A 17,205-nucleotide genomic window follows, 5' to 3' on the forward strand; every position below is an offset into this window, starting at 1 on the left:
ACATAATCTCTCTTAATGTCAATGTCCTGAAAATTGTTTGAATCAACCAGTACATCTACCTTAATCTGCTCAAAATGAAAAAGATTGAGTAAGAACAGATTCAAGCATCATTAAGAACTGAATATCAGGATTGATTTATGCTAATTTTAACTTGGGTAAATAAATCAAAGGGAATTCAAGCTCTAATTCCTTTATCTAAACAGAGACCAGTAGTAGGAACTTATTAAAATGCTACAAACATCACTGAATATGATCACTATAAAATATATTTTAAAAATAAATGTTATTACTAATGTACAACTTTCATTTTCACTATGCTTAGACAAGTCTGTCCAATATACTTGAATATCCAAAATTTCCATTGACATTTTTAATGTACAACCATAGTGCTAGATAAATATTTCTTTTTGATGCACACTGTGTAAATTTGAACAGCAAGCTACATTGAAAGCTCACCATACACAAGAGGTTCTGAGGTAGATAAGCATCAACGTCCCTACAGAAATGGTAAAATGATTAATTTCTCTCACAACTTTTTCAATAAGAATAAGATATTTCATCCTTTGAAAGATTTAACTTTACAGGAACTGGAATAATGACCAGAAAGGCAATCAGTATATGGTTAGCCCAAAAATTCTCAAACCACGACAGAATGCGTCAAAAGTTTTAATTGTGATGACTTTGATACAGAAGCCATGTAAGTGACAGAGCCCTTCTATTGACTGTTAGAACAGTAATACATATATGATTGTCTCGAGGCCCCAGTACCTAAACCATACTGGAATTAAAAAAAAAAAAAAAAAAAAAAATATAGCTGATTTCCAGCTGGAGAGGGAAGAGAAATATAGAGCTGCATTCATGCATTTTATGGGAAAGATTGCATAGCTGGTTTAGAAAAAAAATGTCTTTTCATGTCCTTAGTAGTACTTCTGTGCTTTAACTTCTTCATGAGTTACAGATGAACATATTCTTCCATTCAACATTATCAGCCCATAGACTAAGTAAAATGCAGGACCCCCATTGAGAATAAGGACAGAGTCTTAATGTTTATCTTGGGAAGAAATAAATCACGTATGCAGTTATCATATACAAAAGGCAAATATTTCAAGTTTCATAAGGACACGACAATCCATAAAATATTGGTTGAAGGTAAGCACCAAACCCAGTAACTGCCATTTCAGTGACTGAAAGGCAAACCCGGGATGTGGTTGTCTTCAACACTGGGAACTTGATCTTGACTGCAGTTCTTTCATTTAAAATAATTTCCATGCAAGATCCCCAGCTGTACAACACAGTGATAGAGGCATCTCATTATTTAAGGCCCATGCTTTCTTTCAAATACTCTTGGTAAAGTCACCAAAGCTAATCTTTCTGTCAATCTTTTCTTTTTTTGTTGTTTTTTGCACTTTTAAGAGCAGTATTAAATATTCATAAATATAAAAACTATGTGGAAATACCTTTAATAATATTCTGATTCTGCCTGTTTAAAAAAAGAGGGAAAAAAACAAAAAAAAAAGAAAAACCACAGCCCAACAACCAGACATCTTTGCCAAAGTGCTTGGCCAGCAATGAAGATAAAAATGTGACAGTTCCAAATATCCTGTAGATCACATGATGCTTCTGTCTTTTTGTGGACCAGAATTATTTCAGTACTTTCCGCTGAGTTCTAAGAAGCCATCATTAGAGGACAAAAGCCCCCAAAGTGCCTGAGATTCAGAAAGGCTGGACTCGCAAGTCATTTCTGATAACACTGGCTCACAGAAACATCTTCAGATTCTTATGTGGAAAGTACTGCAAAGGAAAGAAAAAGATTAAGAGATATAAACACATTTGTCATTATGCTCAACATTTTCCTTAAAGTACAAAAAGGAAGATGTTGTGTAATGAACCTGAATCTCTTCTCTCATGCTCTCAGGAAGATTTAAACATTCTGGGAGAAATTTCCATCTTCTGAAAATGTTAGTTCAGAGGCTAAGTTCAGCAATGGACTAAATCATGTATAAATTGACCTATTTATTGAAAATACAGCAGAGCTAAATGTTTCTCGATGGTACTTCTGCTATGGCACAGCATTTGGGTTGCTAAACAAGTCAACTTAGGCAGATAAATTTGTTGCTTCTCTTGCTAGGACTGAGAGATTCTGATTGTTATCTTCTATTTGTGTTATGATACAGGCAAGCGACATGCCTTACTACTGCCACCGATTTGCAGAACTCCTGAGCACCTTAGCAGGGCAGTAAAAGACAATTTAAAGAGGGCATGCTGAAAGCTCGCTTCCTCTAGGTAGCAATCGCTGTTCTATGTCACAGAAGTATAAACTGTATGTTTCTTTTTCTCTTGACTGAGATCAGAAGGAATTCTGTATTTTTTTATGTAAACATGATAGTTTTGATGCCTACACCAACATAGAACTTTAAAGGTTTGGAGTATTTGAGAGGCTGAAGAATTCTAGACGTAGAGGTTTTGAATTGTTTTACAAAAAGAACACTCTAACTTAATCACAGCTATCTGATTTGAATCATGAATTCGCTGAATGAAGCTCTGTGGTATGTATTTAGAGGAGATAAAATTTGACATTCACAGTGTTCCCTAGGAATTTATTCAATCTGGGTGGCACTGAAAGATATGATGCACTCTGGCATACTAGCGTATGTGTTGTGAAAGTAAGTGTATAGTGATACAAAGAGCTAACTTGCACTAAGTTTTTTTTTTTTTAAAAAAAATTATAAGCATCTTCTTTACAATTCCAGAAATGTCTACAGACCCATATTAATCCAAACTCTTGAAAATGTAAGTCCCATATAGGCAATATCTAGGAACTAAAGAATCCACAGCATTGTATGTGAAAACAGTTTAGGCATGACTCCTTGAAATAAAAAAAAAGATCCATTCAAATCCATTTCACTGAATATTTTTTGTATTTGTATCAGAGTATCATTTTGGCCTCTGGAGATTAATCTTTTTATTGAGAAGCAGCTGAAATATTCTGTAAAAAATTATTCCCTTCCACTGTTTTCTTGCTAAGCATCTTTTGCCAGTATGTTGCTAGCTCTAATTTCAGTCCTTAAGAACTAGATTAAATGCATGTTGAGACAGGTCTTGAGATGCACATTTCCTACGAAAGACCTTCTGTTACTTCAGCTTTAGGTAGGACTGAAGTCAGGACATGAACTTTTATATGGGTAAAGGCCCAGAGATGTTTCAGAAATACTGCATTTTCAATTACATCTTTTTGTTTAGTCTGTTGTTTCTGTGTCTAGTTCTGGCAGATCCAGGTGTTACTGATGCCATAGTCTTCTCACCTCCATTTCAAATTGCTAAAGTATGTTTCACCCTCAGGCACTGAAATAAGCTTAAACTTCCAGGATGATTTATAAAATAATTTCCTGTGGAAAACGTAACCAGTCTTGTAGAACAGAACACTTAGCTAGTGCCAGTTCAGACTGCTAATAGTTCCATTAAACTACAAGCAGCTTCTTAATGATAGCAATTTTGAGTGAAATAAACCTGCTGGGATCAAATTTTCTGAACTAGCAACTGTCATTATCATTTACAGCTCACTCAAGTTTCTGGGACAACAGCCATATATTTTCTTCCTTGTTCAATGATTAGGAGTGTTTTCTTCTAGTATTAAAAAAATTCCTCAACTCCAGCAGTGCAACTCAAGCAGTAGGCTTCAGTGAATCTTCATTTGCTTGACAGCAGTTCAAAGCTTGCAAAGGCTGGCTGTAGGAAATTAAACCTACACAGGGACATTAAGCAAAGGTTCGAGAAACAAGTGATATGATAAAGAAAAATCAATGTACAGTGGATGAACTTTAGCTCATACCAGGTCAAAGCCTGGATCATGGTGCCAAAAATAATGCCTGCTGTATATGTTAAGTATGCAAGATAGTGTGATGGCTTAAAAAACCCCAACATATTGAGCTGTGTGAAAAAAAGTGCTTCAAAAACAGAGTGTACATTGTTAGAGGAATCTGACGTTCAGAGATTTTCCACAAAGAGGGTAAAGAAGGTATTCCTCCTCAGTAATTTCATACCTCATTTTAATGATGATGGGATTTACAGTTGGATAGCTCACATGACAAGAGTTCTCAATGTTTGTCAGAAGTCAGTTAAGCAGTGGTCCCATTTAACAGAGCAGAGAGAACAAAATGATCTATGGCTTTCACAGATCATCTGCTCAAGGAACGGCACATCTAGGGATAAAACCCACCTGCCTTGAATCCGAAGTTTCCTACTCTTATGATGTAAAGAAGTGGCTTTTGGTGGGGTGAAATGGTGAAGAACAGAGTAAGAAATCCTTTACCACAAATAAAAATCATCTGGGGTCTGGTAAGTTAGTCAACATTTTCAAAAGGATCACATACCAGGCATCAGTATGATATACTGGGATCAGATATTCATAAATACTGATTTGCTTCACAGGAAAGCCTCTGAAAACTGTGGTTACCCAGCATGTTCAATTGCTCACTGGCAATAATTTTCAGAAGTGGCTATTGCTTTGGTTCCTAGGTTTTTAATTTCTATAGTTGCTGAGTAGTTGGAAGTATAAATTAATAGGCACTTAGGCTTCCTTTAATTTAAAGTCTGGAATGCATTCAGTTGGGCACAAGAAGTGGAGCTATGCAAAACCAAATGAAATTATGACTGTCTCTGGACATTGATGGGTTGGTATTTCCTCCATGCATCTGCTGAAAATGTCAAAAGGGACAATTTTATTTAGATGAAAATGAGTTTTCATTTCTTTTTACAATATTAGGAAGATAGTTCAGACATAAGTTTACCACTGGCATATAGGGTTATTGATCTGCTATTAAGACATTTCCTATGCTTTGCATGTTCTGTATTATACTAAAACTGCACAGCCTTGTCTTCAGGTTGGCTGCACACAGCCTATGGTTATCACTTAAGAGGACCATTACAACTGAAGACACAGAAGAGTAGAAAATGAGAAGCCATGAATCAAGCTGGAGATAAGTCAGAAAGATAAAAGATGGTATCATTTCATTAAAAGAACAGGTAATGTGTCCAAGGTTATTAAGGAACTCAACAAATAGGAACTTGTTTTTTTGTGGTGAGAAATCAGCTACAGGAATTGCACTCTTCTCCCATGTCACACGTTCTGTCACATGCTAGCATGCATTTTCTACCATCAGAGAGCACTGGTTTAGTTCCAGTCCCCGGTCAGACCTTGGTGTACTTATTGTGGCATTAAAATTCAGTGGATCACATTCCAAAAGTCAAACCATTGCCTCCCTTTAGAACACAACATTTACAGAGTATTTAAAAAATGAGAACAAGTGGCTCAGATCAGGAAGTTCAGGATTAACAAATATGTCAGTCTATGATGCAGTGCATATAGCAAAAATACGACTAAGAATGTCCTCAAAAAATAAAATATCTTTACAGGCAAAATGAACAGTAAACCACAATAAGGGGAGGTGGCAAGTCTTACATACAGATTGGTTTGGATAAAAGTGGTCTCATGACCTTGTCACCTTCTTTTCCTGCAGCTGTTAACTCTGGCTGAAACAGAAATCAAATCACGGAAACTACACATTCTCTTCTCAGCTCTGAGACTTTTTCCATTTATACCCTCATTTTGTAATATAGCTTCAAAGGTTAAAAAACATGTTGCTGAGTTAAGAGCCAGAGGCTTTAAACCAGTGTTTCAGCTAGAAGGTGGAAGGAAACCCTTCTTCAGGTCATGTCACACCAGGACCCTTTAAATCTGAGGACTCCAGAGCTGAATCCTGTGACCCAGCTAATCTCCTGGACCTGAAATGAGATGGAAGTTACCATTTCACTTGAAGCCAGGGATGGAAAAAATCTGCCTTAGATATACACATCACTGTCTTGAACATCAAGGAGACATCCCGATAACATGACTTCACCATGTCACAAACATGGATCAAAGTACATGTATTTAAATTGAGCAACTCGATGATCAGTCTCCCAATACTTGGTAGCCTGTTCCTTTAAATTATCAGTATTGCCAGTGATCCCTCCCTCTATATTTTCTCTATATCTAATCTATAACAAGCTCTATACTTTTCACTTAAACTCTCTCTTTACTCATCTTGTTGCCCTGTTGAGTAGCCAGCACTCAGGTCTTTACACTTATTTCTTCAGTTTCCCAAAACAACAAACACTTGGAAAGAAAAATAATTATGATAGTCATTCCAATGGCTACACTGGCAAATATTGTCCTCTGCTACTTTCTCAGAAAATGACTGGATTGCACAGCACCCTCAGCTTGGAATTCTCAGTCAGCAGTTGGCAAGCCTATACAACACAGCAGTAAAGTCAGTCATGGCACAGGAATCTTCCAAAACTACAGTTTCAGCTGAGTCTGCAGATCTGCCTTCAATTCTTCACATTTGATCTCTGTTCTCTAGCACATTTGTAAGCACAGTACAGCCTTTTGATTGATTAAAGGAAACTCTATCTGACTCCAGCAGCTTCCATATGGATAACAGTATAAAGAAAACATTTTCTTGGCTGGAAATATATGTAAACAAAATATTAGAATACCTACTCAGCTGAACCTCACCGGAATGATGATATATACCTTGTTCTAAAAGAGATTCCGTTGATACAGTTGATTAGTCAAGGAATGCCTGGTATGTTTCTAATGTATAGAAAACATTCACATTATCCTCTCAAGATGCTGATGTTTCTCAGGGTTCGCAGCAATCATGTCCTCATGCTTCTTTGTAGAATCATTTTGCTATAACATTTTTCCTCAGAAATCTCATTTATGAAAGAAATACTGTTCTGCAGGACACTTAGAAGTTCTTAAATACCATTAGCATCAAGATTATCAGTCCAAATTTTGATCTACCTTAACTCTATCCTCATGTTTTGCCTTATTTCCTATGAAAATATAGTTTATTCAATCAGTCTGACTGTGAACTTTGTTAATCCTTCCCAATAACTTCTGAATCCTTTGGCAGATTTCAACAACATGTGACTGAAAGATGATTAAGTTTCTGCCAATTTCCTGCAAACAGGCAGTTGTGTGAAAAAGAGTCTCAAAGTGTTCACTTCATAGAAAGTTGCAAAATGATTCCACACCCTTCCAGACATCAGAAAATCTACATAGATGAACCAGTCTTCATGCCTTAACTACAGCAAAAGACTGAAACTAAACTCCTCAGATATCTGCCAACTAATCAGGAAACACAAGTCTGCAGAAACTAGAATTTACTATTTCCAACCTTCTCAAAACAACTTACAATCATACCATATACTTGCTTGCAGTCCAGATAATTGTTGGGATTATTTTTCTTCCCAGATATTAGAATGTATGTGTTATTATCAATTATCACCAAGCAGGAACACTACCGACTTAACAGTAATGTGTATGAGCAAAGATTATGAAAAAAACTTTTTCAGGTTATCAAGAATTTACTATTAGACATAGTTAACCCAGACCACTAAAACTGGAGGAGAAATTAGACCTAGGTTTTAGCTTCAGCCTATTCTGCCAGTGGATTTAAGAATCAAATATGAACTTTTGCAAGTCTGGGAGTATCTTACTTTGCCAGCTTGTTCACTGTAATTTCTTAAAGAAGGTCTAACCTTATATTACTTAAGTAACAGCCTTAAGTTTGTGTAGAATGTTTTATTAACGTGTAAAAAAATAAAGTCATTGTCCTTTTCAAAAGGTATCTTTAAATACAAAGCGTGCAAGAACTGTCTTAAGATAGCTGGGTTTTATCTACAGATTACTAAGAAGAAACTCAGGAACAAAAATAAAACATATCAGTGATAAAAAAACCTGATTAACGGTGGATTGAAGAAAGACTGCAGGAATTGATCACTTTAGTTTTCCGCTACCTGAACTGTACCAATGTAATGCACTCTAGCTCCCACCTTCTCAGCACAAAAGATCATGTTTCCATGTATATTTGTAAAGTGTATACAGTATATACACACATTGCTATCCAAACAGCATGGATTCTTGCTATAAGCTTGAGAGCAATACAAATTTGTTTTATAAGAGATCAAAATATTTTCCTGAAGAAGTTACACAAACAAACAGGAGAGATTAATCGAAAAAAAAAAAAGACATAACGAAATGTCATTGAGCTCTGAGTCTTCAAGTTGGGAGAGAACTGGAATATGGTCCAGAAAAGTAAACTGAGTTAGGGTAAGAAGTCATCCTCTAGTCAGCTCTCAGGTAAAGTACTTATGTCTGACATTTCTTGTATTACACTACACAGTGATGTCTTAAAAAAATACTTGAAAAGACGCTAGAGACTATCTTTTTCTTAAAACAATACCTGAGAAAGTCTGGTGCTTTGGAAATCATGTTTTCAAAATCTGCAAATCCTAGTTTCCCATCGCCATCCATGTCAGCTTCTTCTATTACTTTCTCGCAAACTAGAGTGATTTCTTCTGCTGTTAGCTCTTCTCGAGTCAGCTTATTGAGGGTTTTTTCCAAGTCTGCTTTACAAATGAAGTTATCTGTGTTAAAATCTAAACAATAAAAGAATCAAAGAGACAATCACCACAACTCTCATACACATTTACTTCAAACAAAAAAGGCATTAAAAAAGCATCCCAATACAGTACCGTAAATCTTAAAGGCATAGATTGCTTTAAGCTCTCTGGGAGCCATTTCACTGAGCACAGAAAACATATCCACAAAATCATTGAAGCTGAGGCTCCCCTCTCCATCTTCTGAGAAAGATCCCACAATCTGTTCCCTGAAGGGATTCTCCTGTGAAAAACAGAGATAAATACATATATATATATATATAGATGTATGTATGTATGTTAGTATTTGGAAGATCAAATATCCTGCAGACTCATTGCTAATGAGTATCCAATTCCATGGTTGGCTATCTGAAGACAACTTTTTTCCTTCCAAAATGCATCTAAACCTTTACATTTGCATGCTTTAGCAGAAAGTGTCAGCAGAATGTGCTGCTGCAGAGTACCACTTCTTGCACAGACTTTCTTAGCTCCATTGTTACTCATTTTTTCCAAACTGGTGCTCATCTCATTTTTCCTGTGTGGAACACATGCTTTATAAATGTTAGGGTAAAGGTACTGAAAGTGTGAAGATCGTAACAGGTTCCTGACAGCATATCAGACTGACACAGTCTGGAGGGTTACAGCTGGTATAGTAAGAAGCTAGCGCACACGAACAGGGGATGATAGGAGGGAGAAGGAAACAGAGACACCAAGGTGGAAAGCCAATGAATCAGACAGGGTATTTATGCCTTCTGGTGGCATAAACCTGACTGAAGGCTGGAGGAACAAATATTATTTATGAAACCACTTTTAAAAAGTAAATATTTGCATTCCACACCTGATTGCTGTGAAACCATCAATCAACCATCAACCAAACAATGTCTGTTCGTTAAGGATGTAGAGTCACATTCCAGTAGAATCTTGTAGAAAACTCTTTCATTTTCACTCTGGTACATATCATTGTCCAACCTCTGGTTGAACTGACTACAAATTCCAAAGTTTTAAATGAAATTTCATCTCCACAGGAGATAATCATAAAATCTTTTTCTAGTACCCTACCAACCCAACTGGTGTCAAGGCTGCTCTGAATACGACAATATTGTGAAGCTATAAACACACAACAAAGCATAAGAAAAGCTGCTCTACTACTCTGAAGTCCAAACCAGATGTTTTTATAACAACAAAAACAACGTCTTTCTCACAGCTGTATAAAAACCCAAGATGAATTTGTAGCTATATCTATAAAACTGAGAAAAATGACTTCAATTCAGTTGAATATGAATAATACACACAAACATCATTTGGGCTGTGAGCAGCATGTCATCAAAGCTGTTCTACAGATCTCATCTGAAGTCCAGACACTGAATAACGTATTGATGTCCTATAAATGTAAACAGTTTTGGTGGTGACCTATCACATTCATTATTTTTAATATGCATGCAGCATTTTATTTGGCTTTAAAAGAAGCTGTATTGTGAAAGCTCAGACCTCAATCATACATCCATTTAACAACTTATTTTCTATAAGTTTAATTAGCTAACAGGTATTCATTAACTATCCAACAATTTTAAATGAAATTTCATAAACATCTGAGAGGAAAATGACCAGAAACTTATTTTTCAGTTTACTTGAATTCTTCCTTGATAATTCACATAGAACAGATGCATCTATAGAACGTATTTTCTGCATACCTGTGAAGACTACCAAAAAAAAAAAAAAATCTAAGCAGCATGTACAAAGCAGAGTTACGTGAGCAGAATCATGTTTTTTTTTTTTATGTAGTATCCTTCACCTTAAAGGAACATAAAGTACCTTACAAGAATTGGGCTGCTTACCACTAACCTCCAGCTGCCTCTGAAGTGAAATTCAACAACTGTTAAATGGTGTGCAGCAGCTCACAACAAGAGCTGAGGATGTTCAACTGAAATCACAGGGGGAACTTGGAAGCATAATGAAATTTGTCACCCTCAGAGATAAACAGTTAAGAAACATTTTGTTATAGCCTCAAATAATGAAAAAAGTTTAAGGATACTTGTTAAAAGACAAGCATAACATACAAAAGCTTAATTTCTCTAAATTAAACGTGAGGTGTGACTGTGCACATGGACATTTCACAGAACATCCAGTTCCTGGAAAGCAATCTTCCTTTTTAATTCAGGTGGTTGGCCAATGTGCAGATTCACACTATGGGATGTCCCTCTGCAGCGTCTAGTTCCGGGATGCAAGTACAGAGAAGTGGTCAGACATTTGGGTACAAGGTGTGGATTGATCAAGGCCACACTACTACATACATTTGTCAAGTTGTGTCACCCGATAAATTTAAGAACAAATTTCAGTGGCCATCCCAGCTGAAACTTTGAGATACTTTTTCACAGAAGCTATACTGTCCATTCACATCCTCAGAGAGCACACCTGATTCTACCAGGAGGTTTCTACTTAATGGTAACAAAGCATTCAGGATATATCAACTAATGAGATCTCTTCGGCTCCTGCAGTTTGTGCACTAAGACTACTTCCATGGTAGAAATTAGTTGGAGTCTGCCAAATGGCAAATATCCATCTAATGACAAACTATATAAGTGTGCATGTCAATCTTCTGAGGATAGGCAAGATCTGAGAAACAGACATGGGAAGCATAACTCCCTGAGTCAATCAAGATTTAAAATCCGCTACTAAATGCCAAGTTTTCTCCAGTCTTTCTGCCTGGGAAAATGGCCAGGAATAAGGCCGTTTAAATGGATAGGTGAATGTAAGGACCACAGAGCCACAGGCTCAAATGACAGCCCACTAAAGTAGTCAACACCAAATTCAAATTATCCTGCAGGGGTCCATGACTGAAGTAATTCCACAATGGGGAACATGTCTGCAGATTTCAAAGGGTAGGAGATTAATGAGCTCACTGTTCTCTGAGCTGAATACATAAGGCTGAGCTCACTGTTCAGATGAAGACAAAACCACGACAAATAAAAATAGAAAAGAAATTAAATAGAGTAGGAAAAAGGGATTTCTGAAAATAAAAAGACAACAGCCTCAAGAAAGCAGCAGGGCCACATCTCTCAAGAGCCTCAGAATGAAAAACACCACCCAATAATCAGCCAGATGGCTAAAAGAAAATCATTGTAAAAGGATACATAATGATCACTGACATCATGTGCATGGTGTGTAGAAGAGATACAGCAGATGTGAATCTAAGGGTAATGTTAAGACTAAAGTATTTGACTTGAGTGCTTGGAAAAATGCCTGTTTGTGGTATGAATATACATACAGACCCTCAGTGGAAAACAATTGATTCTATAGTTTCAAATTGTCAATTTATTAATAAGCCAAAGTAAGATTCGTTTGGGCTGAAATATATGAAAAAGGCCCACTTTCTTCCTAAAGGCACATAAAAAATTGGCGTATGTGTTGAACGTTTAATAGTAGAGAATGCTAAATATCAGAGTGGATGAGAAAACATGTCTTAAAAATGACCTTTTTTATTTCTAAATTACTATATTGCTTTCTTTGGAAATAACCTCATCAGAACAGTCAGGGTAACAGTTGTAAACTGACATCTTAGAGGCAGCATTGGGTAACAAACAGGGAGTACACAGATGCAGATATCCCTATCAGCAGTGACTATCAAACCCAGGACTTTCTGCATTAGAAATGCTAGGCATGATCTCTCTGACTGAATAAGCATATTGCAGTTGCATAAGATGAATTATCTATTTGCATATGAGACATCTTGAAAATTCACGTGAATTAACAATGAATTAAACGGGCGTAAGCATATTTCTTAAGTAACTCTTTGCCAAATGGATCTCTAAAACCTAAATGAAAAATAAAATCTTTCCTGATATTGATTTCTTTCCTTTAACTTTCTCATATTATGTGTCTTTAGTCAGTATATCTGTGTCTTACACAATGGAAAGTATTGGCTTACCTTCACAGATACTTTTCACATCCTTTCTGTAATTTCATTACCTCTACTCTAAAGAACACAAATTAGAGTTCCATCATATTTAAAGGAAAAGCCATAGGGGAAGGGGACTAAAGGGGAAAACAATACTGTTTCTTCCTAGATTGCTTTCCTTTAAGCACTAATTGTTTAAAAAAGAATCCTTTTAAAACTGGAAACTTACACTTGTTAAAAAGCTTTTTCTGTCCTCCACAATAAAAATGAGAGTGGAGACAGAAACAATAAAGAATTGTTACAGCTAAAACTTAGTTGTTTTGCAGATTGATGATGCTGTAGTGACTTGAGATAATCCTCCTAAATGTGCCATCCATCTTTTTAACACTTTTTCTATGCAGCTAATTGTGTTTGTATACATTTTTGAATGTCATGTGGCATCTATTCCAATGTACCAACCTAGAACACCACACAATAAAACATAACCATTAGTTTTCTAAGAAACTATTATAGGGTTTATTCCTGAGATTGCAACTAAATCTTACCAAATCATTGTTATTCTTCCCTGTCCTCTAGTTTCCGTCACAAGCTCTAGTAAAGCACTACTTCCGCTCTATCCATTTTGCAGCTTGATGAATTAACTTAAAGCACTGCATCTTATTTTTACAAGCTGACTGCCTTTTGGAAATAAGAGGTTGCAAGTAAAGTTGCAAGGTAAATCAAGGTAACTAAGCTGGAGGTGCTGGACAGTCATTACAAAATGCTTCTCAGTATTATAGCCACAGAAACATGATTATCATTTTCTCTTTTGTATTTGAACATAAGTCCCCACTATCATTAGGAAAGATATTTAAATGCACAAAGCAGTCTGCTTTGAAGACTACTGAAAGCTAAAATCCATTTGGATGCTTTAATCAGGACTTACTCATAACAAATCAGAAGTAAACCTTTCTCAAATTCCAGAAGTTACTCCCAAGAAAATAGAAATGAACTCTTGTCAGACAAACATTAATATAAAAATGGCTAAATTGTTCATTACCAGACCTCCATAGGAGAGGCTGGTGCTTTGGAAGGGAAGCATAGTAAGTGCAACAGCAAATTGTCCCTGGAGCAGATAAAAGCACACTTCTTTGTCGTTTGTCTGTTGGGTTCTTTTTTTCCTCCTTCTTCAAAATCAATAACCATATGTAGATTATTATATTCATATCATCACAACTTCTCTGCAGTGCCTACAGAGTACTGATTAAGAAAACCCTGCACAAACCAAGGCTAAGATATAGCTAAATAGATATGTTTCCATCTTAAAATGATGATCATATCATTCTGCCAGAAAGCAGAAATGTAAGACAGTTCAGCAATGAGCTTACCTCTTCACTGAAGGCTGCACTATGGTCACAGCAGCCAAATAGCCAAAGATTCTCATTGCATACAGAATTGTTTAAATAATACAGAGCATAAGAATATATCAGGTAAATAAGACATTTTATAAAAAACTTATTCACTAACTATAGCAGAAAACTGCAGACAACACTGGTAAAAAACATCAAGCAGGTATAGATTTGGAGTTCAAAGGACAGAAAACGGCCCTCACTTATTACATTTGGAGGGCATACAGTTGAAACACACAGTTAAAAAGGGGCTTCAGAGAAGCAGGAAAAATTGTCTGAAAGGAGTAAAACATCCCATCATAACTAGAAAGAACTAACAGGAGGCAGAGACATGGAAGTTGGGATGAGCTGCAGGCGAAGATTAGCCAGAGCACAGGTGGGGGCTTGGGAACAGTATCAGTGTGCTCTCTCAGGTGTCACTGCCCGTTACTTGGAAAGCTTTGAAACTGAGGACTCATTGAAATAACTTCTAAAATTCCATCCTATTAAAGTTGTAGGAAGTGTTTTAATTTTATTTTGAAGCAACTCTCATGTATTCATGTTTAAACTTACCAAAAATAGGATGCTAACATTGGTTCTGGAACACGTGACCGATTCACTGCTACCTGTGTGTCCGTCCTTGCTCCTGACTGATTCCTGTGCCTGCTGGTCATTCTCTTTCAGAGTGTGTGGATTTATGAACTACCTTACTCACAGCTGCAGCTAATGACAAGGCCTGCCAGGATCAATGAGGTTACTGCGTGAGCCAAAAAAAGGAAAGCAACAGACTGTAAAGTGAATGAAACAAAAATGGTTCCCCTCCAGGAAGTCTTTTTACGACCAACTCCTGACTGAGGGATTGCTCTACACTACAATAACCAGAGACGGGCCACACATTAATTTGAAGGTTCTAACAATTAGGGATGCATGTGTCACAAAGAAGATGGCCACCCACCCACTTCTACAGATCATACAAACTCTCTGTCATCAGGTTACATTCCCACATCTAGCTCTGTACAAATGACAGCGATAATGCAAGTGGAATCAGTTTTGTTTTGAAATAAAACCACTTTCGCTTTCTACATGGTCTCATAATGAACAGCCCGTATCATTGCTGCAATTTTGCAATATTAATTGCTGCAATCGCACAGGTGCCCATACGCCCTAAAGTTAATTTATTAGGCTGCTGCCTGTGTAACCAAGATTGTCCAGAGAACGGAGACTGCAATGAAGGAGGTGGAGTAAATGAGCTCTGTTAACTTCAGTGTAATGGTAGACCTAATCAACTTTAAGTATATGCCCCTTCTTAATTTATTTATTTCTTGTCCTGACTTTCAACTTTTAAGAATCATGAGTTAGTGAATAATGCATTACCAATTAAAGTGAGTGACCACCAGCATTTTTTTTTCCTTTGAAACACAAAAATCCTGGCTCAAAACATTAATGCATGAGGTAAAGATCTTTCTTTATAGTAGTAGAATGTAATTTAGAGAAGTGCATTATTGATTCTATCCATTTGTCAGAATCTGCAGCGGTATTGAGCTCAACATTGCCAGTAACTAGAAATGTAATGTGTATTTGAAAAAAGCCAGGTGCATTGAAATTATCACTAATTTTATTAGAATTCAATAGAAATTTAGTTCATTTATTTGTATTTTTTAGATTTAAATGTTGGCTTGTCTTCACCTTGATGAAAATTTACTGAAGAAAGAAAACACCATAATTTATTTAGCAGTCTGGTCGAGCTGCAAAGGTTTAAGTTATTTTTTTCTTAGTGTATGAGCTGGAGTTACTACCTAAATTGATTGGGAAATGAACTGTGGAGGAAATGCTCTTCCCCTCATCCCCAACAGCACAGGTAATCACAAAATGCTCCACAACCGAGACTGACCCCAGTTTATAACTGAGATTCTAGGTGGCATTCTAGTACCTTTTAGTGGCAATGTTTTGAAAGACTTATGGAGGAAGACCAAGTCTCTAACTAATACTTTGCTGGAAACAAGATCCCTAGCTATTGAAATCACTTTCTCTACAGACTGCTAGAATTCCTGAAATAAAATGAGTGGTTTCACAGCAATATTTCTAAGGTTCTTCTACAGCCTTATGAGATTTGGGAAAGAGTTATAATAATATAATTTTGTCCTGCTATTTTCATAAAATCAAGTTCCCTTACCCTGGAGATATCTTCTAAAGCAGGGTCAGAAAGCCTCACAGACTTGATGTGGTACAAAAAGATAGATTATGCTCCACTTTACTTACGGAAGTCTATTAGGAAGTCTATTATCATTACCACCTAAGTTTGCTAAAGTTGTGAGATGTGCTCCTGTATCTCAAAATCTAATCATGGTCCAGTATAAAATTTCTGGTTTATATCTCAGCTTAAGCACCAGGCTCTCCTGTAAATATAGTAGTCTCCCATCTCTAAAGTTTTCATAAAATGAGCTGTTCCTTAAGAGTCCTTTGATTAAATTATCTCAGACAAATCTCACTAGGGCATTAAGACTAAATCCAGAAGATCTAGGGATTGCTTCTAAGGGGATAAAAACACCAACTATAATATGGGAATTGTCATAATTATCAGTCCATCCAGCCCACCACTCTAACTCTACCTAGAACCAGTAGCAGATAAAGCAAAAATGTAAAAGGGGGAGATAAACGCAGTGATTCTTCCTATAGTATATTCTGGGATTAGTGCAATGAGCATTTTAGAGACGGAGTCAGATATTACATCCAGATCATAAAACTTCATAGCAATCTGTGGAATTCTGCTCTACAGAAGCACCTAACTAGTTTTTGAAGACCACTGTTGTCTTTGCCATCATGTCTTGTGCCAATGACCTCCTCAATATATTCACAGGTTATGCCAGCTGTCTGTCTGTAATTTCATGCAATACTTCCTCGTCCTTGTGAAAAGTAGTGCATAATTGTTCTCTATTCACCTGTTGGTATCATTCATCTGATCCCATAATCTTGTAGGTAAAACAAAGATGATATAGAGCAAAAGCATTCCAATCCCTAACTTTAGCTCCATTGAATAATCTAACACTATACTTCAGAATACAGCCTAAAGGCCTAATTAGGTCTGCCTGTGCTAGTAACTTCTCACACACTACAGATTTTGATGCCTAACTATGTCTTAAATCTAATTTTAGATAATTAAGTTTGAAATCTTTGTTGCTATCTCCAAATTGGACTCAATTTAAGCTAACTAAAATACAGAGCATTTTTGCAAAGTATTATTAACTTTGCCTGTTGCCTGATTTCCTTATTTGTATAAGGAAAAACAATACAAACATTTGTGTTATACAAAACTTCTGTGAAATATTAATATCTGAATTGTTAACATATAATAAGATATATTACACAAATGAACGAACTGAAAAGAACTTTTCAGCACGATCTTTATACCACCCATTTTAAAATTCCATGGAAACGTCTAGATGCACTTCTTTCACC

At 36.3% G+C, this 17,205-nt stretch overlaps 1 protein-coding gene across 5 annotated transcripts in view; it reads right to left on the minus strand.

The window, feature by feature from the left end:
- Positions 1-653: 653 nt before the first annotated feature.
- Positions 654-17,205, minus strand: part of CIB2 (calcium and integrin binding family member 2) — a 51,344-nt gene continuing 34,792 nt past the window's right edge. For all 5 annotated transcript variants that reach the window (XM_032990522.2, XM_032990523.2, XM_032990521.2 and 2 more), the window contains 3 exons: positions 8,584-8,731; positions 8,292-8,487; positions 654-1,791 (listed from right to left, as the gene is read on the minus strand). In XM_032990522.2, the coding sequence (XP_032846413.1) occupies positions 1,770-1,791; positions 8,292-8,487; positions 8,584-8,731 (366 nt within the window). In that variant the 3' untranslated portion in view covers positions 654-1,769. The remainder of the gene's footprint in view (positions 1,792-8,291; positions 8,488-8,583; positions 8,732-17,205) is intronic.

Source organism: Tyto alba, unplaced genomic scaffold (genome assembly GCF_018691265.1).
Source record: "Tyto alba isolate M040663 unplaced genomic scaffold, T.alba_DEE_v4.0 Super-Scaffold_41, whole genome shotgun sequence".
NCBI classification, from domain to species: Eukaryota; Metazoa; Chordata; class Aves; order Strigiformes; family Tytonidae; genus Tyto; species Tyto alba.